Below are 25,684 nucleotides of genomic sequence, written 5' to 3' on the forward strand. Positions count from 1 at the left end.
CTGCCTTGGAGTCTGGAAGTCAAATCCTTCTATTCCTGGCACTGACCGGGTGATCCTGGTCAAGTCACTTAATCTCTCCACATCCCAGGCAACTCTCAGTTTATAAATTGTGGAGCAATTATTGTTGGGCACTGGTGGAGGAAATTTCTTCACAGAGAGTTCTCTACCTTAATGAAATCACAAGTCCAGATCCACCCTCCTGCCCACACTTCCTGTTCACCCTATCCCTACAGACAATATGTACAAATAAACGGAACATAAAATTAAGACCGGCACAATGGAAAGTGCACTGGATTGGAAAGAAGATCTGGGCTAGAATTGCAGAACGAGTTATTATATAAATTTGGCAAAGTTACTTCCCTACTCGGCCTCAGTTTCTTCAGGTGGACTCTTGGATAAACGCTCTCAGCTTCTAAAATACTGAACCCAACTGAAGTGCTTATAATACTCAACAGAAGTCCAACCCTAAACTCCAAAAGCTCATCAGAGCAAGCCTGTGCCAGTGAGAGAGGCTACTATGGCCGGGGTCCGCCGGGGGCTTCCTGGAGGAAACTGGACCTAATCTGGGCCTTGAAGGATTTGGGCCACTGGAATCCAACAGTACCAGTGCAAGGAGAGAGAGAGAGAGAGAGAAGGCACGGGCAGGACAGGGAGTATCTGTCACTGCACGTTGCTTCTCTCCCTCTTCAGAGGTTCCTCCCACTCCCCAACCCCCGTAGCCAGCTAACTCTGCCCCTGGAACAGAGAGGTTTAGGTAGTCAAACGAGCTCAAAGAAGGATGTCTTGTGGGCCTATTTCTAATCTAAATCTTAATCTCACCTAGTGATCCCCGCCCCTCCTCAGATCTCCCCCCCCCCTTGCCCTTAGCCCTATGGAGGGGCGGGGCATGAAAGGGGTCAGGCCTCTGCCGGGCCCCCTCATCCCGCCCTCTCCTCCTCTTCCCAAATCAACCCGAGGCCGAGGGGGACTTTGGAGCTGGGTAGGAAGGGCAGCAGGGCAGAGAGGTGGGGGTGTGCCGAGGGGCAGGAGTGGTTGGCTTTATAATCCGTCCAGTAACTTGAAGAGGCGAGAGGCGGCAGCCCCAGTGCGCGCCCAAAGCAGCGGAGCGGCAGAGAGGCTCAGCGCAGCTGGGACCATGGTCTTCTCCGCCCGGGGCTGCCCTGGGCCGCTCGTGCGGCAGCTCCTCCTGCTGCTACTGCCGGCCGGACTGCTTCTGCCGCCCGCCCAGGCCCTGCCCACCGAGCTGCTGCCCGAGGATTTTGCCAAAGACGAGGCCGGGGCGACACTCTTCGCCCAGAGCTACAACTCCTCAGCGGAGATCGTCCTGTACCAGAGCACTGCAGCCAGCTGGGCTTACAACGTCAACGTCACCCAAGAGAACGCTCAGCGGCAGGTGAGGGTTGCTTAGGGCAGGTGGTGGAGGAGGGTCGGGAGGTTTGCTTCGGGGGGCCGCAGTGGGGGGCTGGGAGGAGGTTCAGAGCAGCCAATCGCTGGCCCGCACGCAGCGCTTGCTGTGGGCCCGAGATCGCTGCCCCAGGAGAGGAGCCCAGGTTGCGTCTGACCTGTGACATGCCCAGCCACTTGTGAGCTCCAGGCTCTGTCTCCGCCGGACACTTCTTAGCCTCGCTGAGAACCTGGACTGCTGTCCTCGGGTTGCGACCGCTAGCCGGCCGGCCCACTCCTCCCAAAAGTGACCCTCTGCCCTCAGCTCCTTGACCCGGAGTTAGCGGCCTCCCAGACACAGATAGCGAGTGGGGGGTGGGAAACCTCAAGGTAGTTGTCCAGGCATCCCGAGAGAGAACAGGGCAACAGGCACTACCTGTCACCCCTCCCCCCAGGGGAGTTTACCCGGCTTTTCCCCGAGAGAAAGGCCCTGGGGGGTCTTCTAAGTCTCCTTCCCACTGACAGTCTCTCTCTCTCTCTCCCTCTCTCTCCCTCTCTCTCCCTCTCTCCCCCTCTCTCCCTCCTTCCCTCCCTCCCCCTCCATCTCTCTCTCTTGCTGGCTCTCTCTCTCTGTCTGTCTCTCTGGCTCGCTCTCTTTCTCCTGCTCTCTCTCTTTCTTCTCTATTCTCTCATTTCCACTCTCCTGTGTAGTGGATAGAAGTGGAGAGAGTGTTGAGTTTTGTGTCAAAAAGACCTAGTTTTAAATGCTCTCTTTGTCTCTGTTGTCAGTTTTAGAGCATAAACTCCTCAAGCATACTGAGTAAATCTTTTAGCTTGTTGGGTCTCAGTTTCCTTATCTGCAAAATGTTGGACTAGATGGCCTCCAAGATCCCTTCCGACTCTAAATCCTTGACCCCACCCTTCTCAGACCAGAGGAATGTGTCCTTTCTGCTCAAACCTAGAAGCCCTGCAATATCTTAATCCATTTCTCTCCTGGAATAATTGACCAAGAAAATTTAAGCCTCTACCAGGTGAAAAGTCCTCATTGCACATCTTATCTCTCACTCTTTCCCAAGTTCTTAGTTGCCTCAACTGTGAAATTAGGTAGTTGAATTAGGTTGACCACTAAGGGCTTATTTCTCTATAAACTTCAACCACTCCCCACTATCCAACCCTCTACTTTAATCCTCCACCCCTGACGCTCCTGTCCACTACAGGAGGAAGGGGACCTACTGTCTCAGGAGTTCACTGAGGCATGGGGCCTGAAGGCCAAGCAGCTGTATGACCCCATCTGGGAGAACTTCACTGATTCCATACTTCGAAGGATCATCAGTTCTGTGCGAATCCTGGGCCCAGCCAACCTGCCCATAGGACAGCGTCAGGAGGTGAGTGTAGATAGTGTGTAAAGACTGAGGGAAAAGAGGGGGGGAGGGCTTATGGGTCTGTATGTACCTTCTTCTGATGGGAGGGGGAAAGGAGTACTGGTTTGACTTATCACCTCCCTTCCGCCATCCTTGCCAGTACAATACCTTGCTGAGCAAAATGACCGGCATATATTCTTCAGCCAAGGTCTGCTTTCCCAACAAGACTGCCACCTGCTGGGCCCTGGATCCAGGTACCTGTTCCTCTCCGAGGACCCCCTCCCCCCAGCTCTGGTCTTGGCAGAGCCAACAGGAAGACAACTCCCATGGGGCTACTTTCTCTGTGTGAGAACTGAGGGGTGTTGGGTAGTGTGTATGCCCCTAAAGGGTGGAGATAGACAAAACCAGCACATCTCCAGTGCCCCCATGGGGTTATGGGCTAGGGGAGGTATTGGTAGGGGTAGCAGTTAGTTCCCCCCTTCTCCACTGTCTCAGGCAGACTAATTCATCCACCCTCCCACCCCTTTTTTATGTTCTCTCCCCACTTTCCTGCTCTTTCCCAGGGCTAATATGGTGGATGCATCTTTTGTTTTCACTCTCCTAGCTCTCCAGGTCCCTCATAACACCCTCATTTGAATAATTCCTATAGATTTGTTCTCTTGATTTACTCAGTTATCTGATCCTGATTAACCTTTTCCTTCCACTGCTTTCCACATGCTATTGTGTCCCACATGCTAGATATTTGCAACCTTGCTTCTGAATTAATAACAATAAATCATTTTTAGCAAACCTTGCAGGTTCCACAATACTTTCTTCACAACAGTCCAATGTAGGGAATGCAGATAAAATCCTTCCCACTCCCCCCACTTTCTTTTTGTCTTGACCTGTGATTTCATCAGTGTAAAGGAAACTCCCAGTGAAGAAACTTTTGCTAACGCAAATTGTCAATTTAGGGTCTTGGAATTACTTGCTGAGGGGTAAATTGATTTATCAGAGCCTGCAGATAGTGTGCATGAGAGGCATGATTTGACTCCAGGTTTTCTTGACTCTGAAGCTAGATCTCTATCTACCAAGCCATGGAGCCTCTCACCCTCACTTTGCAATTGATAAAACTGAGGGTCAAGGAGGTAAAGCCTTGCCAGGCTCACATCAAGTGTTGGAGAGGTTCCAACGGGCAACTCCTTTCGTGCAGTGTGTATGTGTGTGTGTGTGTCTATCTGCCTTTCTGTATGTTCTCTACATCTCTTTAAGTTCCCCCAAGGGTAGGGACCAAGTCTGTGTAGCCTGATTTGTAGCACTGGTACAGCACAACTTGTAGTTGGAAATTTTGAATGTGATAGTGGCAGTAGTGGATGCCTCTGAGGGCTAGGTGTCAGCCCCATCACCCAAATTGGGGCTGATAAGGTGCCCTGAGTACTTGTGCTGGAGTATCCTGTACCACCCACTTTTATCTGTGTTTCAGACCTTACAGAAATCTTGGCCTCATCAAGAAACTATGCTAAGCTGCTGTTTGCCTGGGAGGGCTGGCACAATACTGTAGGTATTCCTATGAAATCTGACTATCAAACTTATGTCGCTCTCAGCAATGAGGCCTATGAGTTGGATGGTGAGTATATCCTTTCCATTTTTCCCAAGGTCCCCCTCTCCCATCCTTCCTCTTCCTTCAGTCTGTCTTCAACCCTCAAAGAAACTCCTAAATCTCTGGTAACCTTGTGGACTTTTTTCTTGTCTCCTCACCACCATCACCCAACCTTCTACCACTAGGATCAATGCCACTTCCTTGGCTTATCACTGAGGTGGCTGGGGCACCAGAGAATGGGCAGAGACAAAGATACATAAGATATTCTCTGCCTCATGGAGTTTATAATACTAATAGGGATACAACACAAATACATGCAAAACAGATAGGTTATACGAGATAATACAGATTCTGATGGTGAAATGAAAACTCTTAAATGCCGTGATTCCTAGAGAAGAAATCACTCAACTTCTGTCCAAGTTAAATTTTTTTTTCTTTGTAACTAGCAGAGTTTGGGTAAAGAAAGCTTTCTGTCCTCCCAGCTGTAAAGAGGAGGAGTTGATCCTCCCAGAACATGCTTATCTCATCCCACTGAACCAGCATAGGGATATAACCTCCCCTTTGGTCACCACGCCCTCCTCCCCTTTGCATCAGAAACTGGAGATACTCTAAGGCAGAGGAATCAAATATAGGCCCCTGCTGCAGATTAAAATGTAACAGGGAAATGTTTAACAAAATAAAAAATGCAATAAAACATAGATAACATTACATTTAAAAACTAAGTCAATGTGGGGCTGCAGGGATCCTTATGTATGGAGTAATGGCTTCAGATTCTATTTGAGTTTGACACCTGTATTTTAAAGCACTTGTATTTTAAATGATTTGACTCGCCTACAAAGAGACAATGGTTTTAGCCCAAGACCCTTCCCAGCCCTAAAATGCCATGATCCTGTCTCTATTACTGTATACTCTTCTTCCATAGGGATCTCTTCCCCTGCTTTTTTAGGAAGTTTCTAAAACAAAACTTATTAATAAAATCATAATTATAAGAACCTCTCACACTACTACATAGTCCACAGTCAAAGAAACTTGTGATGTTTGACCAAAGATCTAGATCTTTGTACTTTGTGTATTCAAGCTAGCCACTGGCATCCTTCTCATTTGCACTCAGGGTATACAATAACAGACGTAACAGAAATCAGAAGCAAATAAAACCATTCCCATCCCCGTCAAGGGGAAGTCTGCTTTTTAAAGTATTATTTAAATCAGCAAATAACTTTAAAAGAACAGAAACTTCTGGATTTAAGTATCTGTCCTTTAGCGTGGAAAAATGAGGAGGAAAAAAAGGAAAAGGCAATTCACTACCACTTGGATTTACTAATAATTAGGTGGGTCCCACACTCTGGTCACTTCTGTTCTGTCTGCCCCTGAGAGATAAGATGCTGGCCACTCTGGCTTGATTAATACCCTTCCCCTACAACTCTGCCATTAGGTATCTATTTCATTGTCTACCTCAAATGAAATAATATCTGCAAACCACTTAGCGCAGTGCCTGGAACATAGTAGGTACTCTATAAATGCTTATTCCCTTCCCCCTTTTCTCCCTTTCCCCTCCCTACTCTCCCGCATAGAAGCCAAAAACTCTGCCCTCCAGCTCAATCAGTGACAGATTCCCAGACTCTTCCAGGGTAGGAGGAGGATGCTGTTTCCTCTCAGAACTACAGATTCCAGGATCACTGGCTAGGGCTAGATACCTTCCCTTCTGCCTGCAGAAGATTTGGCTCCTCACAGACACTGTTACACCTGGTTCAGGCAGATACTGGTTAGATTCCATCTCCTCGTGCATCTAGCCTTTAGCTGGATTCTTTCTTTCTGCTCCTTCCACCCTCACCTTGAGCCCTGGGAAATGAATTTGTCATATGTCCCACGTGACATGGGTCATGAGACCCATGCTTCCCTTCCTGCGAAGGGCAGGCAACTTCTAATGGGGATTGTTCGTGTATCACCTGGGAATGGGAATAGAGAGGCAGGAAGACCCTTAGACTGGAGCCATTTCCTTGGCAGGCTTTGAGGACACAGGAGCATACTGGCGTTCTTGGTATGAGTCATCTACATTCGTGAACGACCTAGAGCAACTGTACCAACAGCTGGAGCCTCTCTACCTGAATCTCCATGCCTTTGTGCGCCGTGGCTTGCACCGCCGCTATGGGGACAAGTACATCAATCTCCAGGGTCCCATCCCTGCTCATCTACTGGGTAAGGACCAACTGTCTTCCCACCTTCCACATGGAATGTGGCTGGAGAAGGTCTGGGTAAGAGAGGGAGAACAGAATGAATAGACAGGACGTCAGGGGTAGGGAAAGCAGTTATAGTAGGCATCCTGCAGACTTTGGCCTTCTGCTAGTGTCCTCAGGGTGTCAAGGGAAGGACCCTGCCCTATTCCTAAAAGAAACTAGCATTTTCTACCTGAACATAGAGTAGCCTCCTGCTAAGCCTGAGAATCCTAGGATATTCAGGGGAATATAAGAGTAGTCCCCAGATTCTCTGAGTTCTCTTCCTTTCTCCATTCCCAACATACCAGGTTGGACCCATTCCTCTACTATGCCCCTAACCCAGACAGCCATGATACTTGCTAGTCACGGGTGGTCTTACCTGCCCTTGGAAATGTGGACACTGGGTGTAAGATTTTGTATCTACTCTGCTTGCTTCTGCAGGAAACATGTGGGCACAGAGTTGGGAAAACATCTATGACATGGTGGTTCCCTTCCCGGACAAGCCCAACTTAGATGTCACCGACACCATGGTGCAGAAGGTGGGCATACATCTCAGAGATGGAGGATGCTTTTCCTCTGGCTGATTCATTTTGGTTCTTCCTAAACTACGTGATCCGAAATGCCTGGGAGACCACCTCCACTGAAAGCTCTGTGGTCATGGTGGGCAGCAGGGACAAGGAAAGAAGAGCAAGGATGAACTCAGAAATGGGCAGAAGGGCAGGCCTGGGGATAAGGGATAAAGGCAGAGAAAGGGAGTGAATCAAGAGCAAAGAGAAGAAAACAAGTAAGGGATGTGAGGTCCTTCCTTAACTGGAGACCTAGGGAATAAGTGGGCAAGTTTTTGGTCTTGGTAAATCCTGAGATTAGTAGGCTAGTGGCCTTCTGCCCTCGGTGAGGCCCTCAGTGCCACCTCCACTTTCTTCTCCATTCCCCAATTTGAGGGTGGAAGAAAGCCCTTGCTATTAGCAAATTCTGCCCCCTCTTGTCTATTTCTTTGTCCAATAAATCAGGGCTGTCCAACCTTAGGTTTTTATTGAAACAATAGACAATATATTTTGATTTGCCATTTTAGTGAGAGCTCTGCGAAAGCATTTATGTAAATCTCTGTGTTTGTAGGTAGTCCTCATAAATCCCCGCATTTTGGACAGCCCTGCAGCCCCAGAACTGAGCCCTGCCCCATGCCCTGCTTCAGTCTAGGGTACTGCTGACACTCTCTAGGCTGCCTCTTGGCTAGAGGAGATTCAGCTTTGTTATGGGAGTTGAGAAGAATCATGAAGTGAGATTAGAGAAAAGGATGGAGAGAGATCAGATTGTCTTTCTACCCTGGGAATGCTAGAGGTAGGGGATGCTGCGGTTGACCCCTGCCTCTTGTTAATTTCTCACCCCCACTACCCCCAGGGCTGGAATGTCACATACATGTTCCAGGTTGCAGAAGAATTTTTCACATCCCTGGGGCTACTGCCTATGCCTCCAGAATTCTGGGCTGAGTCCATGCTGGAGAAACCGGATGATGGGCGAGAAGTGGTATGCCACGCCTCTGCCTGGGACTTCTACAACAGGAAGGATTTCAGGTGCAATTTCCCCTACAAGGTGCAGAGATTCTTTGGCATTTGGGAAGAATAAAAGATTCACCAGACAGATACACTAGCCACCTCCTACCTACTGAGGTTACCATTAGCCAGGATGGTGTGTATATTCAGGGAGTCCTTGGGAAGTCCTAACATGTTCCTGGGAACATGACAGAAAGGGCTGGGACCCATTAGTACATGCAGCTTTTACTACTTTCCACTCTGAGAATAAAGCAGGAATTTTTAACTGTTTTTTGATATTATAGACCTGGTGTCATAATCTGGTGAAGTCAATGGATCACTGCTTCTCAGAATACTATTTTTAAATGCATAAAATAAAGTACATAGGATTATAAAGGAAACCAATTATATTGAAATAGAGTTATAACATTTTTTAAAATTCATGGGCCTCCTAAAATATATCCATGACTCTTTGAGGGTTAAGAACCCCTGGGCTAGAGGAACATCACATTTCATTCTCCTCTCCTTGGTAGCTTGTGTGGTCCTCGCTTCTCAGCCTTGTCATTCAGTTCCATCCTAACTAGGCCCCTCTCTACTTAGCCCACCCCTCCTCATCTCACTTCTTCTGCTCCAGGATTAAGCAGTGCACGAGGGTGACCATGGACCAGCTGTCCACCGTGCATCACGAGATGGGCCATGTGCAGTATTACCTTCAGTACAAACATCTGCCTGTTTCCCTGCGAAGTGGTGCCAATCCTGGCTTCCACGAGGCCATTGGGGACGTGCTAGCCCTATCTGTCTCCACACCTGGTCATCTACAGAAAATCGGCCTACTGGACAATATTACTAATGACAATGGTATGGGGTAAGAGGGATGACCAGAGATCTCCACTCCCCCTTCATGCATAGTCCTGATGGCTGTTCTTCCTGCTCTTTCTACCCGACCCCCCACTCCAAACCCCTTTGTGCCCTGGTAGAAAAAGTGAATCTCAGAGAGAGCTGGGCGTGAGAATGAGGAGAAAGAAGGGAAATGGTCATCAGGTAGTACAGCCCAAGGTAGGGCTAGGATTGGAAGGAGTATCCTAAATGTGGCACAGAAGAAAAGAAAAGAATCTGAAGACCACCCTGCCCCTTACCACCAAGTGTGACTTTGGGTAAATCACCTAATCTCTCTGGTCCTTTCTTTTGTCACTTTTAAAATGTAACAGTTAGATTAGATGGTCCCTAACATCCCTCCCTTCCAGTTGTAAATGTTACGGTCCTTTTTCTACATTCTTCTCCTAGGTCTTAAACTCCAATTTCTTCTCCTTCTCCCAAACCTCTTCTTAACTCTTTCCTCTCCTGAGGCCAACTTTCCAGAATAAATCCTGTCTTTTTCTTCCTTCTCACTCTCACTTGTCCTACAACTGTCTTTCAGAAAGTGACATCAACTACCTGTTAAAGATGGCGCTAGATAAGATTGCCTTCTTGCCCTTTGGCTACCTGGTGGACCTGTGGCGTTGGAAGGTCTTCAGTGGGCTCACAACTCCATCTCAGTACAACTATGATTGGTGGTACCTTCGGTAAGTGAATACCTAGGGAAAATGACTCCTTTATCTTTGTTTGCTTCCTCCCTGGCAAAGAAACTCTGGGTAGCCAAGAAACCACCAATTCGCCCCATTTGCAGCCCTTCCAGTGTCACCTTCCACCATGCCTCTTCCTCCCTGGCCTTCTAGCCCCACCTCCACCAGAAAACTTTTAATTTTTCCGCGCTGTTGGCATAATAGATCAAGTACTGCATGTAAAAATCAGTCAGGTCTGCATTCAAATTCCTCCTCTGTTTACCAGCTCTGGGACCCTGGGCAAGTAAATCACTAACTCTCTCTGAGTCTCGATCTCTTCATCTGTAAAATGGAAACGATAATTCCTGAAGTGCCTAATTTAAAAGGGTAGTTGTGTGGTTTGAAGGAAATAACCTATGTAAAGTACTTGGCAGACTTTAAAGGGTTCTATACAGTGTCCCAAAAGTCCTAGTGCTGTTTTAAGCCACTTAAGCTTAAGACTTTAAAGGTGAACCGCTATTAAAGCTTAAAGTTGCACTAAGACTTCTGGGACATGCTGTATAAAAATCAGTTGTTCCATGACTGACCCCCATCCTCCATGATAGCAACTCATTTACATAGTCAAAGGGTTGGTCCGGGTTACCTTTTCCATCTCTAAATCTCATGATTTCGGTTTATAAAGCTTTTTCTTCACTTTAGCACTGTGAGATGAGTAGCTTATTATCAGCGTCTTCATTTTACAGATGAAGAAACTATAGCTCAGAGAGTTCAAAGCACTGGCCCCTGGCCACATAGTAAAGTGTTACAACTGGGATTCCAATTCAGGTGTCACCTGACATCAGACCACGCTGTCTCAGTCAAACTGATAATAATAATAAATAGCAGCAAAGCATTTATTGTAGAGTGATTTGAGATTCGCAAAGTGCTTCACAGATATCCCACTGGATCCTCATAACAACCCTGGGAGGGAAGTGCTAATATTATCCTTGTTTTATAGTTTACATATATAAATTGAGGAAGACAAAAGTGAAGTGACTTGATCAGGTTCACACAGCTAAGAAGTATCTGAAGTCATATTTGAAATCAGGGCTTCCCGGATCCAGGACCAGCACTCTGTGCACTATGGTACCACCTACCTGCCTTACACTAATCAGGCTGCCTGTATCCAGACCTATGCCTAAACTATGCTCTTGGGTAATGAGTCACTGTTTTTCTTCTTCTAGGACCAAATATCAGGGCATCTGTCCTCCCATTGCCCGGAATGAAACCCACTTTGATGCAGGGGCAAAGTTTCATGTCCCATCTGTGACACCATACATCAGGTACAGCAATCTTGCTCCATCCTCTCTCCTTCACGCCTCCTATCCCGACCGCGTTTTCTAGGCAACTGAGTTCCCAATGAATCCTCCTCAGAACTAGTATCTGGGCGGTTACAGAACCTAGGGACTGGCCCCAGAGTTTAAGGGAAGAAGGGATGATGAGATCCATGTTCTTCCTCCATTCTCCTGAGTTCTCTCTGAACCCTACCAGACAGACAGGAAGTGGAAGCAGAGCTTGAGCATTTCCAATGATGCAAAGGAATGTGCCCACAGGTATTTTGTGAGTTATGTCCTTCAGTTCCAGTTCCACAAAGCCCTCTGTGCTGAGGCGGGCTACACCGGGCCCCTGTACCACTGTGACATCTACCAATCTCAACAGGCTGGTGCCAAACTCAGGTAAGCTTTGGCTGGGGGAAAGTCATGGAAGGAAAGAGCGAGAATCGAGTGGATAGCATGGTACTCTATACAAATGGAAAGAGGAATGGCAGATTGTGATATATGTGTAGGGAGGCCCCCTTTCTACCCTGTAGTCCACCATTAGAGCTGTAACTAGACTGGGAAAGTCTAGGGGGAAAGGAAGGGAAGAGAATAAGCATTTATGTAGTGCTGACTCTGTGCTAAACCTATTACAAATACTCTCTCATTTGGATTCTTGTAACAACCCTGTGAGGTAGGTGCTATTATCTCTGTTTTACAATTGAGGAAACTGAGGTAGACAGAAGTTGTGACTTGCCCAGGGTCACACAGCTAGTAAGGTTAGATTTGAACTTAGGTCTTCCTGACTCCAGGCCCAGTACTCTATCCCCTATACTAACTGGCTGTGTGGCTACTACTACACAGATAATGGTTAACTTGCCATTCATAATTTTCTTCATCCCTTAAATTAAAGAGCCCATGGGTTTCCATGGTTCTCATGGTCTGACTTACACAGAATCAATCAGAAATATAGAGAACCCCAATTTGAGAGACACAGCAGATGGACTATGTTGAAGATCTCTCCTAAGCCCCCTGTACCCGTTGTAGGGAGGTGTTGCAGGCAGGTGCTTCTCGGCACTGGCAGGAGGTGCTTAAGGAGATGACGGGCTCAGAGACCCTGGATGCAGGAGCACTTCTTGAATACTTTGAGCCTCTCACCAATTGGCTGAAACAACAGAACCAGATCAACGGCGAGGTCCTAGGCTGGCCTGAATTTGAGTGGCGTCCCCCAGTGCCAGACGGCTATCCAGAGGGCATCGGTAATGTCTGCAGGGGAAAATAGAGACAGGCCCCAAATTCCTGGTGCTTGAGCTCACTCCATTTCTAGCAAAAACCTTATGTTACTCCTGTCACTAGATAGTCAGAATGTGTGTGAGATCTCCCATCCCACACACTTCAGACAACTCTGTGAGCCCTTCAGAAGTGACTGTGGGATTGGAAGGTACCTTACCAGCTTATTATTACCTTGGAGCTACTTTATAAACTCAAAAATCCTTTCAGATTCCAAGCTGATCCATAGGTTCTGAGTTCTTAAGTTGCTTGGTTCTGGTGATCATGGGTCAAGGTTGGGTGCTTCAGGAAACACTCCCATTCCTCTATTGTGGGCAGATCTTATGGCTTTTCAGTTTAGGAACAATTCAGAGCCTGGGTAGAGGTCAGGCTTGAAGAAAAGGGAAGGGAGAAGAGAGGGAATTGTTAGCCTCAGAGAAGGGAAAGGGTGGGAAAGGGGAATCAATCCCTCAGATGAGCATTTATCGTTAGTTATGCATGCTAGGCACCTGTGCTGAGCACTGGGTTTCAAAGACAAAGAGAAAAGGAAATGCGGAGAAAAGGGATGATAAGATAGGGAGAGGAGAAGAGTCTGGGTTGGAGAAGAAAGAAGAGGACTACCTTGAGAGCCTGGTTTATGTCTTCCCCCTCCTCCCTTCAACAGACAAGCTTACTGATGAAGCAGAAGCTGAGGAGTTCCTTGAGGACTATGACCAGTCGGGGCAAGTCTTAACGAATGCATATGTCGAGTCAAGCTGGACTTACAACACAAACATCACCGAAGAAAATAGCAAGATTATGGTAGAGTACCCCCACAGGCTCCTCTCCTATTAGCCCCATCTCTGGGGCTGCCTCCTCTCTATTCTTAAATTTGTCTAAGAGAAAGCCTCATTCCTTCTCTCAGGGTCTCTCTTTCCCCACCCCCACCCCCTTTTCCCACTTTTTTTTAATCATTTATTTATTTATTTAATATTTTTAGTTTTCAGCATTCATTTTCACAACAGTTTGATTTATAAATTTTCTCCCCATTTCTACCCTCCCCCCACTCCAAGATGGCATATATTCTGGTTGCCCCGTTCCCCAGTCAGCCTTCCCTTCTGTCACCCCACTCCCCCCATCCTCTTTTCCCTTACTTTCTTTTAGGGCAAGATAGATTTCTATGCCCCATTACCTGTATATCTTATTTCCTAGTTGCATGCATAAACTTTTTTTTTGAACATCTGTTTTTATAACTTTGAGTTCCAAATTCTCTCCCCTATTCCCTCCCAACCCACCCTCCCTAAGAAGGCAAGCAATTCCATGTAGGCCACATGTGTATCATTATGTAAAACCCTTCCACAATACTCATGTTGTGAAAGACTAACTATATTTTGCTTCTTCCTATCCTATCCCCTTTTATTCAGTTTTCTCCCTTGACCCTGTCCCTTTTCGAAAGTGTTTTTGATTACCTCCTCCCCCATCTGCCCTCCCTTCTATTGTCCCCCCTTTTTTATCTCCTTCCTCCTTCTTTCCTGTGGGGTAAGATACCCAATTGAGTGTGTATGTTATTCCCTCCTCAGGTCAAATCCAATGAGAGCAAGATTCACTCATTCCCCCTCACCTGCCCACTCTTCCCTTCCTACAGAACTGCTTTTTCTTGCCACTTTTATGGGAGATAATTTACCCCATTCTATCTCTCCCTTTCTCCCTCTCCCAATATAATCCTCTCTCACCTCTTAATTTTATTTTGTTTTCTTAGATATCATCCCTTCATATTCAACTCACCCTGTGCCTTCTGTCTCTCTATAGATGTATATTCCCTTCAGCTACCCTAACACTGAGGTCTCATGTATTATACACATCATCTTTCCATGTAGGAATGTAAACAAAACAGTTCAACTTTAGTAAGTCCCTTATGATTTCTCTTTCTTGTTTACTTTTTCATGCTTCTCTTGATTCTTTTCTTTGAAAGTCAAATTTTCTATTTAGCTCTGGTCCTTTCACTGAGAAAGCTTGAAAGTCCTCTATTTCATTGAAAATCCATATCTTGCCTTGGAGCATGATGCTCAGTTTTGCTGGGTAGGTGATTCTTGGTTTTAATCCTAGCTCCATTGACCTCCGGAATATCGTATTCCAAGCCCTTCTATCCTTTAATGTAGAAGCTGCTAGATCTTGTGTTATCCTGATTGTGTTTCCACAATACTCAAATTGTTTCTTTCTGGCTGCTTGCAGTATTTTTATCTTAATCTGGGAGCTCTGGAATTTGGCGACAATATTTCTAGGAGTTTTCTTTTGGGTATTTTTGTCAGGAGGTGATCAATGGATTCTTTCTATTTCTATTTTAACCTCTGGCTCTAGAATATTAGGGCAGTTCTCCTTGATAATTTCTCGAAAGATGATGTCTAGGCTCTTTTTTGATCATGGCTTTTAGCTAGTCCAATAATTTTTAAATTATCTCTCCTGGATCTATTTTCCAGGTTAGTGGTTTTTCCAATGAGATATTTCACATTGTCTTCCATTTTTTTCATCCCTTTGGTTCTGTTTTATAATATCTTGATTTCTCATCAAGTCACTAGCTTCCACTTGCTCCAATCTAATTTTTAAGGTAGTATTTTCTTCAGTGGTCTTTTGGACCTCCTTTTCCATTTGGGTAATTCTGCCTTTCAAGGCATTCTTCTCCTCATTGGCTTTTTGGAGCTCTTTTGCCATTTGAGTTAGTCTATTTTTTAAGGTGTTGTTTTCTTCAGTATTTTTGGGGATCTCCTTTAGCCAGTCATTGACTTGTTTTTCATGGTTTTCTTGCATCTCTCTCATTTCTCTTCTCAATTTTTCCTCTACTTCTCTTACTTGCTTTTCCAAATCCTTTTTGAGCTCTTCCATGGCCTGAGACCAGTTCATGTTTTTCTTGGAAGCTTTTGATGCAGGCTCTTTGACTTTGTTGACTTCTTCTGGCTGTATGTTTTGGTCTTCTTTGTCACCAAAAAAAAAAAAGATTCCAAAGTCTGAGTCTGAATCTGAGTCCGTTTTCGCTGCCTGGCCATGTTCCCACTCAACTTACTTGACCCTTGAGTTTTTCAGCGGGGTATGACTGCTTGTAGAGTATAGAGTACTTTCTCCCAAGCTTGAGGGGGCTGCACTGTTGTTTTCAGAGCTACACTGCAAGCTCTGCCACACCAGCGCTCCTCCTCCCCCAAGAACCGCCAACCTGGACTAGACTCAGATCTAAGCTGGCTCTGCATTCCTGCTCTGATCCGCCACTTAATTCCTCCCACCAAGTGGGCCTGGAGCTGGAAGCAACGGCAGCTGTAGTTCTGTAGCTACACCACCTCTGCTGCCCCTGGGGTGGTGGCCAACCCTCAAACTCCTTTCACTCTGTCCCCCGCAGCTTTTCCCACTAACCTTCTCTGTTGTCTTTGGTGTTTGTGGGTTGAGAAGTCTGGTAACTGCCACAGCTCACTGATTCAGGGCACTAGGGCCTGTTCCGCCTGGCTCCCGGTCTGATTGGTCGGGGTGCAACCCACACTGGTCTCTTCTCCGCTCCACTCCCAGCTCTGTGTGATAGACCTTACCCTGCAACCATCCAGGCTGTCCTGGGCTGGAGCCCTGATTCCCTCTGCTATTTTGTGGGTTCTGCAGTTCTAGAATTTGTTCAGAGACATTTTTATAGGTGTTTGGAGGGACCTGGGTAGGAGCTCATGCAAGTCCCTGCTTTCCAGCCACCATCTTGGCTCCACCCCCTTTTTCTGCTCTTAATCCCTAAGAAACAGGAAGGGGAGCTGCTTGGTCTGTTGGGGGAGAGAGGTTTAGTAGTTGGGGCCCTTATCCCACCTTCATAATAGGGATAAATAGAGCTGTAGTAGAGCATTACTAATTCAAAGTAAAGAGGGTCGGAAGAGGAAGAACAGTCAGAATTCACAAAAATTTTAAACTACAGATTTTTTTTAAAACAAATGCAGTTTTGTTCAAGTCAGGGTGAGTTGTTTTTCTCTCTTAATGGTAGTACTTAAATCTTTAGGGATGCCTTATCAAGCCCTCCCAAGCCACAAAAGCTTCTAGTATTAGTCCAGCAGCAGGCAGTACCAGCCATTCAGGGGTATGCTGGTAAATGCTTAACAACCAACTCTCCAAAGGAAAAAAAAATCTGTTCTTGCAACATGCTTTTAAGATTAATTTGTACTGGGGGCAGCTAGGTGGTGCGGTGAGTAGAGCACCAGCCCTGGAGTTCAAATCCAGCCTCAGACACATGACACACTTACTAGCTGTGTGACCTTGGGCAAGTCGCTTAACCCCAATTGCCCTGCCTTCCTCCCTCCAAAAAAAGATTAATTTATGCTATTGCTATTTTCTTCATCACTTTAAGTCCAAACAAAAATAAATAAATAAATAAAGCCCTGATTTATAGCATTTGCCAATTTCCAATTTCACAGTTGGGGAGCTGGTATTAGCTGGCTCCAGCACACTCCTGCTGCCTTCAAGGACCAGCTGTTCTAAGTTCTGAGCAACTTCTCCCCAGAGGGTTAGTCTCCAGATGGTGAATCATTTTGGCCATACCAAGTCATGAAGACTAGAGTGAGACAGACGTAGAACATGTGTGATCTAGTGTTTGGGGTGGGGATAGAGAGAGGGAGTGGAGAAGGATCTTTACCAATACTATTGTGGATCCTGATAATATTGAAATAAGTAGGATAAGGATAGGGACCTGGCCTGTGATAGTTCACTGGCATGACAAACTCTACCACGCAGGGAAACTCTACCAGGTAGAGAAACTGTTACAGGGCAGATTGGTACTGTCTCCATTGCCCTTGCAAGCCAGGTTAATACATAATTGGGAAATACTTAATAAAATAAATAAAAAAATAAAATATAGATAATGTTACATTTTAAAACCAAATAAACATGCGGCCCTGAGGGATCCTTATGTATTTATTAATGACCTTCATCTCTATTTGAGTTTGACACCACTGGCCTAGAGTGCTGAGAGATGACTTGACCAGGGTCACACAGTCAATTCATGCCAGGGCAGGGCTCAAACCCAGATCTTACTGCCTCACACTGACTAGGTTAAAAAATCCTTTGCAGTTAACACACAAATTACTTTCATGTTGCAAAACTTGAAAGTGCTATGTAAATGCTGATGATTATTACTTGTATGAAAATGATGCTACCAAGCTAAATTTAAATGGTAGCTCTATTCAAGCACATTTAAAATCGATAGAAATTATTTATTTGCCAGTACTCTGAAGCAAGTTAAATAGTCTGATCTTGGCCTTCCTTCTGTTTATTTTCCTAGCCTAGAGCACGTAGAGGTAGATTTTAGCCCAACATGCCAAATGTTAATTGCACTTGTAAAGTTGGGCTCCTCAATTCTGTCTCTGTCAACACTTAACTTTCTTTCGGGTTAGCATTGCATTTGCCCCGTAAAGACATATGTGCCACACCCTAGAGGTTCCCTGTGTGCTCTTAGACAAATCATTTCTCTCTTGGTTTCACTTTCTTCCTCCAGGTTCTAGTCCAATTTCAAATGCAAAACTGTTAGATGCTTCCCTAGATCCTGAACATCTGTCTTTTAGAGATTGGTACCAGATTGGACTAGGCAATCTTTACAATTGCTTCCAGCTCTGCCACAAGTGATTTGTGTGTTGTTACCTGAAATTCCAATTAAATTAGGACAAGTACTAAGGCTCTGTGGATGAACATTTGGCTTCAAAGCCAGGAGGAATGTGAGCTCAGGATGTGCCTCTGATACATGCTGACTATGTGATCCTGGGCAAGAAATTTTAACTTCCTCGTGCTCTAAGATTATAAATTGCAGAGAATGTGCGGACCTTAAATGGCGGAGGGGAGTTTCCTCACCTGAGAGTTCCCTATGTCAGTGAAATCACAAGTGTAATACTATTCATACGAATCAGATTTAGAGCTGAAAGAAATTTAGAGGTCCCCTAGGCCAACCCCCTCGTTTTTATAGATAAGGAAACTAAATTCCATAGAGGTTCCAAAGTCACAAAGGTACTTTGGAACCTCTGTGGAATTTAGTTTCCTTATCTATAAAAAGAGTGAGCAGCAGAATCAAGATTCATACCTAAGTTTGCAGACTCCTCGTCCAGTGCCATAAGCTTTGAACAAATGAAGGTAGCAAATTTGCCAATATGTTCCTTCAGGGGCTGACCCTAAGCCTCAGGCTCCATCCATAGATCTTGAGAGAAGAGATGGCCTGTTTATCAGAAGGAACAGATTGGGGGTCTCTGTACGGAGAACACAGTTCCCTGCTCTAGGGTTTGCTTTCAGAGGTGTAACTAGACTAGTACAACCAATGCAGCTGGATGAAACACCTTTGGTTTGCTATCCCTGCTTCCCTGCTTCCACGAGAGAGTCCTATCCTAACCTAAACGTTGGGACTAGAGGTGGGAATGAATTGTAGAACCTAAGACTTCTTTGCCTTTTGTGAATTGGGTCATTTGGATAGCCCAGCCCTTATGATTCTGCCCTTCTAGTTGCAAAAGAACCTGGAGTTATCTTCTCACACACTACAATATGGCACCCGTGCTCGCCAGTTTGACACCAGCAGTTTCCAGAAGTCATCGGTGAAACGGCTCCTGGAAAAGCTTCAAGATCTAGGTCAGGCAGCCCTGTCCACTACGGATTTGGATAAGGTATGATTATGGCTGAGGATAAGGGGGCCCCCATTGTTTGGGAGAATCCCAATAGAGAACAACAGACTAAGAGGGAGGAAGAGTTGCCTAGGGAGATAAGAGCTGAAAAGGGTTAAAGGTCTCTGAAAAGGAAGAGGCAGTACCGTGGCACTTCCTAGGTAATACCATCTGCCCCCCACCCCCTTGCTGCTTTCCCTAGTACAACAAGTTACTGGTGAAGATGGAATCAGCTTACAGTACAGCCAAAGTGTGCCAGCAGAGTGGTTCCTGCTTACCCCTGGATCCTGGTGAGTATGGATGTGTGTTTCTTAAGGAAACAGGGGTGGAGGAGGCGAGGAGGAACAGATAAGGCTAGCTGCAGTGGAGACAGAGCCATGAGACCCCTTCCCTTATTTTACTGATTGGGTCATGAAGTTGAAGTGTGCTGGGCTTGGGTTGGAGTGCCAGCTTTTATACTTGTGAGCTGGATGACCTTGGGCAAGTCACTTGAACCTAAGTCATCTGTAAAATGGGGATAATGATCCTTTCATTGAGTTGTCAAGAAGAAAGCATTTTGTAAACTCTAAAGCACTCCCTTGAGATCTTGGGTCCCTTATCCTTTTCCTGACTACATCACAAGGCCAGCATCTACCTCACCCTTTGCCTTGATTCACCACCTTGCCCTGGATCCACACCATTTCTTCATTCCCACCCTCAGTATTCAGATATTCTAGGCCTATTGAGTTTCCTATTAAGACTTCACCGGCAGGCCGTTCCTGCAGAGAGTACATCTTGTTTGTATTTGAGCAACCCATCTCTCTCCCTTTCTTCCTCTTTACTTTCACACGTGTCTTCTAGTCTCTGGCTCATAGCTCTTTCTCCTTCACTCTCCTTCTACCTCTGCTTCCATTTGACTTGCAGAAGCGTACCAGTCCTAAGCAACTCTTGCAATTAGCCTCTTAATAATAATAATTAGCATTTAGATAATGTTTTATGGCTTTGCAAAGTGCTTTGACAATTATTATCTCATTTGATCATCACCACCACCTTGGGAGGTAGGTGCTGGTATTACTCCCATTTTATAGATAAGAAAACTAAAGCAGACAGAGGTGATTTGTCCAGGGTCACACAGCTAGTGAGAGGCTAAATTTGAACTCAGAACTTCCCCACTCTAGGCGCATCACTATCCATTGCATTACCTAGCTCTTTTCTTAGCATTCCATATGCCCAAAAGGATTTTGCCATGCACCTCTCATTGCAAACCCATTCAGTCCCTCTTCTTCTTTTTTTTTATAAATTTATTTTTTTAGTTTTAGTTTACAACACTCAGTTCCACAAGTTTTTGACTTCCAAATTTTCTCTCCCTCCCTCTCAGTCCCTCTTCTTCTAAGAAGCTTCCATGGATTGGTAGACTTGGGGAGACATTCCTCCCTGGTCAATCCTTGTCCATAGTGGCCTTTACTGCCCAGTTTCTCCATCAGAATAACAGTGAATAGGAATGGGGGAAAGAGAAAACAAACACAGAAGACAAAAAGCCCTCTCCCCGCCGCCCACTATACCCTGGACAAGGCTAGGCATGTGAGTGTGTATGTTCGTGCATGGGAGAAGATATGTGTATATACACAGGATAGAATATATGAAAAGGAGGGTAACATCCAGAAATCATGAATCAATGATTCTGCCAGATTTGCCATTAGTCATGCCCCATTTTAAGTGTTTCATCCCATGTGGGCTATCAAAAGGATATGGAAAAACCTGGAGAAGGTCCAGAGAAGATTGAAGGGTGGAAACTGGGTCCTACGGGGGAAGGCTTATTGGTATAATAGAATATCTCGCATCTCTGACCTATACTTTAAAGTTTACAAAACACTTTGCTTATCGCAATCCCAGAAGGTATGTGGCATAAGTAGGAAGGAGGGAGGGAAACAGGCATTTACTAAGTATCTGCTATGTTCCAGGCACTGTGCTAAGTGCTTTACAAATATTTTATTTGATCCTTATAGCAACTCTGGGAGGTAGATGTTATTATGATCACCATTCTACAATTGGGGATACTGGAACAGACAGAAGTTAAGTGACTTGCCCAGGGTCACATAGCCCGCAAGTGTCTGAGGCTAGATTTGGACTCATCTTCCCGATTCCAGACCCAGAACTCTTATCTTTTATATTCTTAAAAAATATTTTTTATTTCATGAAATATTTCTCAATGATGTTTTTCAAAAATTTTAACATTCTTTTTTTAAAATTTTGAGTTCCAAATTCCCTCCCTCCCTTCTACCCCTTCCCTATTCCTTAAGAATGCAAACAATATGTTATCAATTATACATGTGAAGTAATGCAAAATATACTTCCATATTAGCCATGTTACAAAAGAAAACTTGGACAAAAAAAGAAAGTTAAAAAAGTATGCTTTAATCTGCACCCAGAGTTCATCAGTTTTCTCTCTCTGGAAGTAGAAAACATTTTTCATGAGTCCTTTGGAATTGTCTTGGATATTGTCTTGATCAGAGTAGCTAAGTCTTTCATAGTTGATTATCCTTAAAATATTGCTGTTACTGTATACAGTATTCTTCTGGTTCTTCTCACTTCACTTTGCATCAGTTCATATAAGTCTTCCTAGGTTTTTTCTGAAGCCATCCTGCTCATAATTTCTTATAGCAGAATATACCACAACTTGTTCAGCCAATTCCCCAGTTGTTGGACATTCCCTCAGTTTTCCAGTTCTTTGCCACCACAGAAAATGTATGCTATAAATATTTTTGTACAAATACATTATTTTCCCTTTTCTTTGTTCTCTTTGTCCACTATATGTCATCTAGCCTCCTAGGTGGTATCATATCAGTTTTATAGGTGAAAAACTAAGGCCACGTAACTAGTTAGTATCAGAGACGGGAGAAAGGTGCTATTATTATCACCCCATTTTACAGTTGAGAAAACTAAGGCAAACAGAGGTTAAGTGATTTGCTGAAGGAAGACACACTGAGTAAATGTTAGAGGCTGGATTTGAACTCAGGTCTTCCTAGCTCTAGGCCCACTGCTTTATCCATTACAACACCTAGCTGTCCTGAGTCATTGACTTAAGTTTGAGAGGTAAAGTTTGTAAGGGTAGGAGTGGGATCGGGCCCTTGTGGGAACATCTCCGGTTTAGAACCATTGATGTGAGGAATGTGATTAGGGATCAACAAGGATAGAATAAAGAGATTGCTGAACAGTTGGGGAGCTGGAAGGGAAACCCAGTTAAGATCATTCAGCATAAATTTCTAATGAGTGAAATCAGTGTGGTTTTACAACTTCTTCTAGTAACACTCAGCTCAGACAGCACCATCTTATCTTCAGTGGTTATATTCGGTTTTTCCAGTGGCCTTTATGTCCGTCATATTTGAATCTCCCAGTGTTAGGAGGTAACCTGGGCAGATATCCCCATTTTAAAGATAAGGAGAATCTTATAGAGATGAAATGCCTGACCTGAAATAATGCAGTGAATTAATGGAAGAGCCAGGGCTAAAATCCATTGTTCCATATTGCCTCTCCAATCCATTCCTACATGACCCCATTAAGGTCCATTCTAGCTCTGGGATCATGTGTGTGTGTGTGTGTGTGTGTGTGTGTGTGCGTGTGTGTACTTGGGGACCTCATATTCAATTTATATTAAATGCACTCAGATTTGACGGAGTTGATGGCCTCATCTCGAGACTATGACAAACTGCTCTGGGCATGGAAGGGTTGGAGGGATGAGGCAGGACGAGCTATCCTTCCCGACTTCGAGGAGTATGTGGAGCTTAGCAACAAGGCTGCCCAGCTCAATGGTGAGTGTCCCCCCCATCGTCCTTGTCCTTGCTGGTGCCCTGGTCTGCAGACTGCCCTGGGAACCAACAGACCTTACAGTTTATCCTCTGAGGCCCTGACATTGGGGGAGGAACAGATCCCATGAGTGAGATGAGCTGGGGAGCCCATGCTAGGCGATCAGGGGAATCGGTAAGAGCAGGGCCTCCTTCTCCCCTGTGCCCCAGGCCATGCTGATTCTGGAGCCTCCTGGAGAGCCCAGTATGAAACACCTTCCCTGGAGCAGGACCTGGAGAAAATCTACCTGGAACTGCAGCCGCTGTACCTGAACCTCCATGCTTATGTCCGTCGTGCCCTATACCGTCACTATGGAGCCAATTACATCAACCTTCAAGGGCCCATTCCTGCTCATCTGTTAGGTGAGAAGGAGATGAAGGACTGAGGCCAAGGGTTAGTGGTGGGAAGGGAATGGTGAAAGCTTGCTGGTAGAGGTGGGCCTAGGAGGTATGGGGACAGGACTAGGTGATAGAAAAGAGGCCTGGGGCTGGGAATGAAGAACAGGCAGAATGGGACCAGAGAGCTATGAGGAGCCTCTGATGAGGGTCAGCATAAGCATTAGAATAGATGGTGGGGGAAAGTGTGGGTGTAGGTGGCAAGGAGGAAAGGGACTGCCATCGGAAGGGATTGTGGACTCTTTTGACCAAGAAACATTTCCATGTTTAGAAGAATTAGAAGGCTTGAGACTATGATATTGCCAAGGCTGCTCTATCACTAATGGCCTGCCTCACGCTCGGGCCAGCCCTTGCTTTTTGAGTGTTATAGTGATACCTTTATTGTAAGCACAGAGGAGAGATGGGGGAGAGGCAGGACACAATAAAAATAGCCCCCTCTTTATGATACTTTATGACTTACATGGGTAAGTCATAGGCCTATGAGGTTAGGTCATACCAGCATTATCATCCTTGTGTTATAGGTGATAAAGCTGAGTCTCTGAGAGTTTAAGGGACCTACCCCTGTCAGAGGAAGGAAACAAACCCAAGTCTTCTAGCTTCAAGGCCAAAAGTCTTTCCCACTCTGGTGGCTCAGTGGATAGAGCACTGGGCTTGGAATCAGGAAGGCTCATCTTCATTAGTTCAAATCTGGCCTCAGACGCTATTAGTGTCTGACCTATTAGTGAAGTGACCCTGGACAAGTCACTTCACTCTGTTTGCTTCAATTTCCTCATCTGTAAAATGAGCTGGAGAAGGAAATGACAAACCACTTCAGTATCTTTGCCAAGAAAACCTTGAATAGGTTCATGAAGAGTCAGGCACAACTGAAACAAATGAACAACATACTGCCATGTAGTCAAGAAAAAGAAAAAAATCCAGCTTTGCAGACAGCTCCCATAGGATTCCTTGTTGAGTTTAGAGAAGTCTTTCAGATCTACAAAGCTCTCTTAATCTAAAGCATGGACTCTTTGGGAAGTCTATTGAAGCCTATAAACCCCACCTAAAATGTTTTTAAAGCCATAAAATTTTATATATACACACACACACACACATATATACATATATGATTACAAAGGAAACCAATTATATTGCAATACAGTTATCATAATACTTTTTTTAAGGTTCATGGACCCCATGTTAAGAACCCAAATCTAAATTCATGTTGTATAGATTAAGATGTGTTAAGATACATGTGTGTCCATGTAAGACATGTAGGTCCACTAGAGCTGTTTAAAGGGGTTTGAGTCCTGGCTGTTACAGAATCATAGCTAGTAACTACGACCTTGGCCAGTACATGTAACCTTGTGGAGCTTCGGTTTACTTATTTGTAAAATGAGATGATAATACTCACCAGGTTTGTAAACCCTAAAGCACAAAAGATGGAACAAGGAGGGGTAGCTCCCAGAGAGCCTGTGGTCTTCCTTGGTTAGTCTGACTTTTTTTTTCCCATTAATTACCAATTTCCTCTCTCTTACTTAATGCTCTTCAGCATCAGGTCAGTCTCTCTCCTTTGTTCTGGTCTGAATCCCAGAACCATCTCATCTGTCCTGAAGAAGAGGGCCCACCCCTGTGTGCTCATAGCCACAGTTAGCTAACTTGCTGGTTGTGCACAGATGAGATACAAGTCACATGAATGTAAAAAGATTTCACAGAGTAAGGCATAAGTAGATTCTGTTCTCAGGATGGTCAGAAGATCCAGGGAACTCAGCTTGTATGCCTGGGACTGGGGAGAAAGCAAGACCGCAGGTAGTATTATTAGTATTAATAATCATCATCAATATTTAATTATTCTTAATATTGTAATTGTTATTAATATCTCACATTTATGTAGTGATTTAAAGTTTACAAAGTACTTTTCCTCATGAAAACACTGGAGGGTAGGGTAACATAAATATCCTATCAAATAAGGATACAGCTAATGAGTGTTGGAGACAGAGCACAAACCCTCCTGACTTTATATCTCACACTTTCGTTTCACTTTCTCTCTCTTTTTCTTTTTAGAATTTGAGTTTTAATTGGTTTTTTTTTTTTTGCTATTTATAGGGTTTTTAAAATTTGTGTATAATTCTCTTTTCTCTTTCTTTTTAGATTTTGAGTTTTTAACTGGTTTTACTTTTGCTATTTGTAAGACTTTACAATTGTGTGAGACAATAATCCCCCAAATGAAATAACAATCAAAGGTTTCTCAAGGTAAAGACAGAGGCTTTATTTGCAAGTCTCGCATGAGAATTGGGCATCGCCCACTCCAGAGTGGTCTGGGGTAGGGAGGCAAGTTTCAGAAGGCAGACTTGCAATTTATATACCCCTTAAAGGCCCCACCCCAAGCCCCCTTACAAAACAATTCTAAGAAGCCCCCAAAAGCCCCTGGACCTCTATCCCCATCTGTGGGGGTAGTTGGCCTGACATTCTTGAAACAAGGGAAGATTCTTAATCTAACACCTTAACCTCAAACTAACAGACAGCAGTCACAGGCATGCTCACCCTATGTGGATGCAGGATGTGGATATATGTGGTGTATGTGCAAGTTTAAGTGGGGGGTGGGGTTTAATTTTTAAACTCAAAGATATAGTTCAGGCGTTATGGAAGCTAAAATATTAAGTATCCTTTTCCTTAAATGAGAGACTTTCATCCA

At 44.9% G+C, this 25,684-nt stretch overlaps 1 protein-coding gene across 1 annotated transcript in view; it reads left to right on the forward strand.

Moving 5' to 3' along the window:
• Positions 1-1,073: 1,073 nt before the first annotated feature.
• Positions 1,074-25,684, forward strand: part of LOC118847427 (angiotensin-converting enzyme-like) — a 44,007-nt gene continuing 19,396 nt past the window's right edge. Inside the window, exons 1-17 of the mRNA XM_036755888.1 lie at positions 1,074-1,393; positions 2,601-2,768; positions 2,905-2,998; positions 4,207-4,350; positions 6,328-6,519; positions 6,978-7,075; positions 7,935-8,107; positions 8,700-8,923; positions 9,483-9,627; positions 10,830-10,928; positions 11,199-11,321; positions 11,949-12,160; positions 12,835-12,971; positions 18,641-18,799; positions 18,999-19,086; positions 22,441-22,584; positions 22,789-22,980. Of these exons, the coding sequence (XP_036611783.1) occupies positions 1,136-1,393; positions 2,601-2,768; positions 2,905-2,998; positions 4,207-4,350; positions 6,328-6,519; positions 6,978-7,075; positions 7,935-8,107; positions 8,700-8,923; positions 9,483-9,627; positions 10,830-10,928; positions 11,199-11,321; positions 11,949-12,160; positions 12,835-12,971; positions 18,641-18,799; positions 18,999-19,086; positions 22,441-22,584; positions 22,789-22,980 (2,650 nt within the window). The 5' untranslated portion in view covers positions 1,074-1,135. The remainder of the gene's footprint in view (positions 1,394-2,600; positions 2,769-2,904; positions 2,999-4,206; positions 4,351-6,327; positions 6,520-6,977; positions 7,076-7,934; positions 8,108-8,699; positions 8,924-9,482; positions 9,628-10,829; positions 10,929-11,198; positions 11,322-11,948; positions 12,161-12,834; positions 12,972-18,640; positions 18,800-18,998; positions 19,087-22,440; positions 22,585-22,788; positions 22,981-25,684) is intronic.

Source organism: Trichosurus vulpecula, chromosome 4, assembly GCF_011100635.1.
Source record: "Trichosurus vulpecula isolate mTriVul1 chromosome 4, mTriVul1.pri, whole genome shotgun sequence".
NCBI classification, from domain to species: Eukaryota; Metazoa; Chordata; class Mammalia; order Diprotodontia; family Phalangeridae; genus Trichosurus; species Trichosurus vulpecula.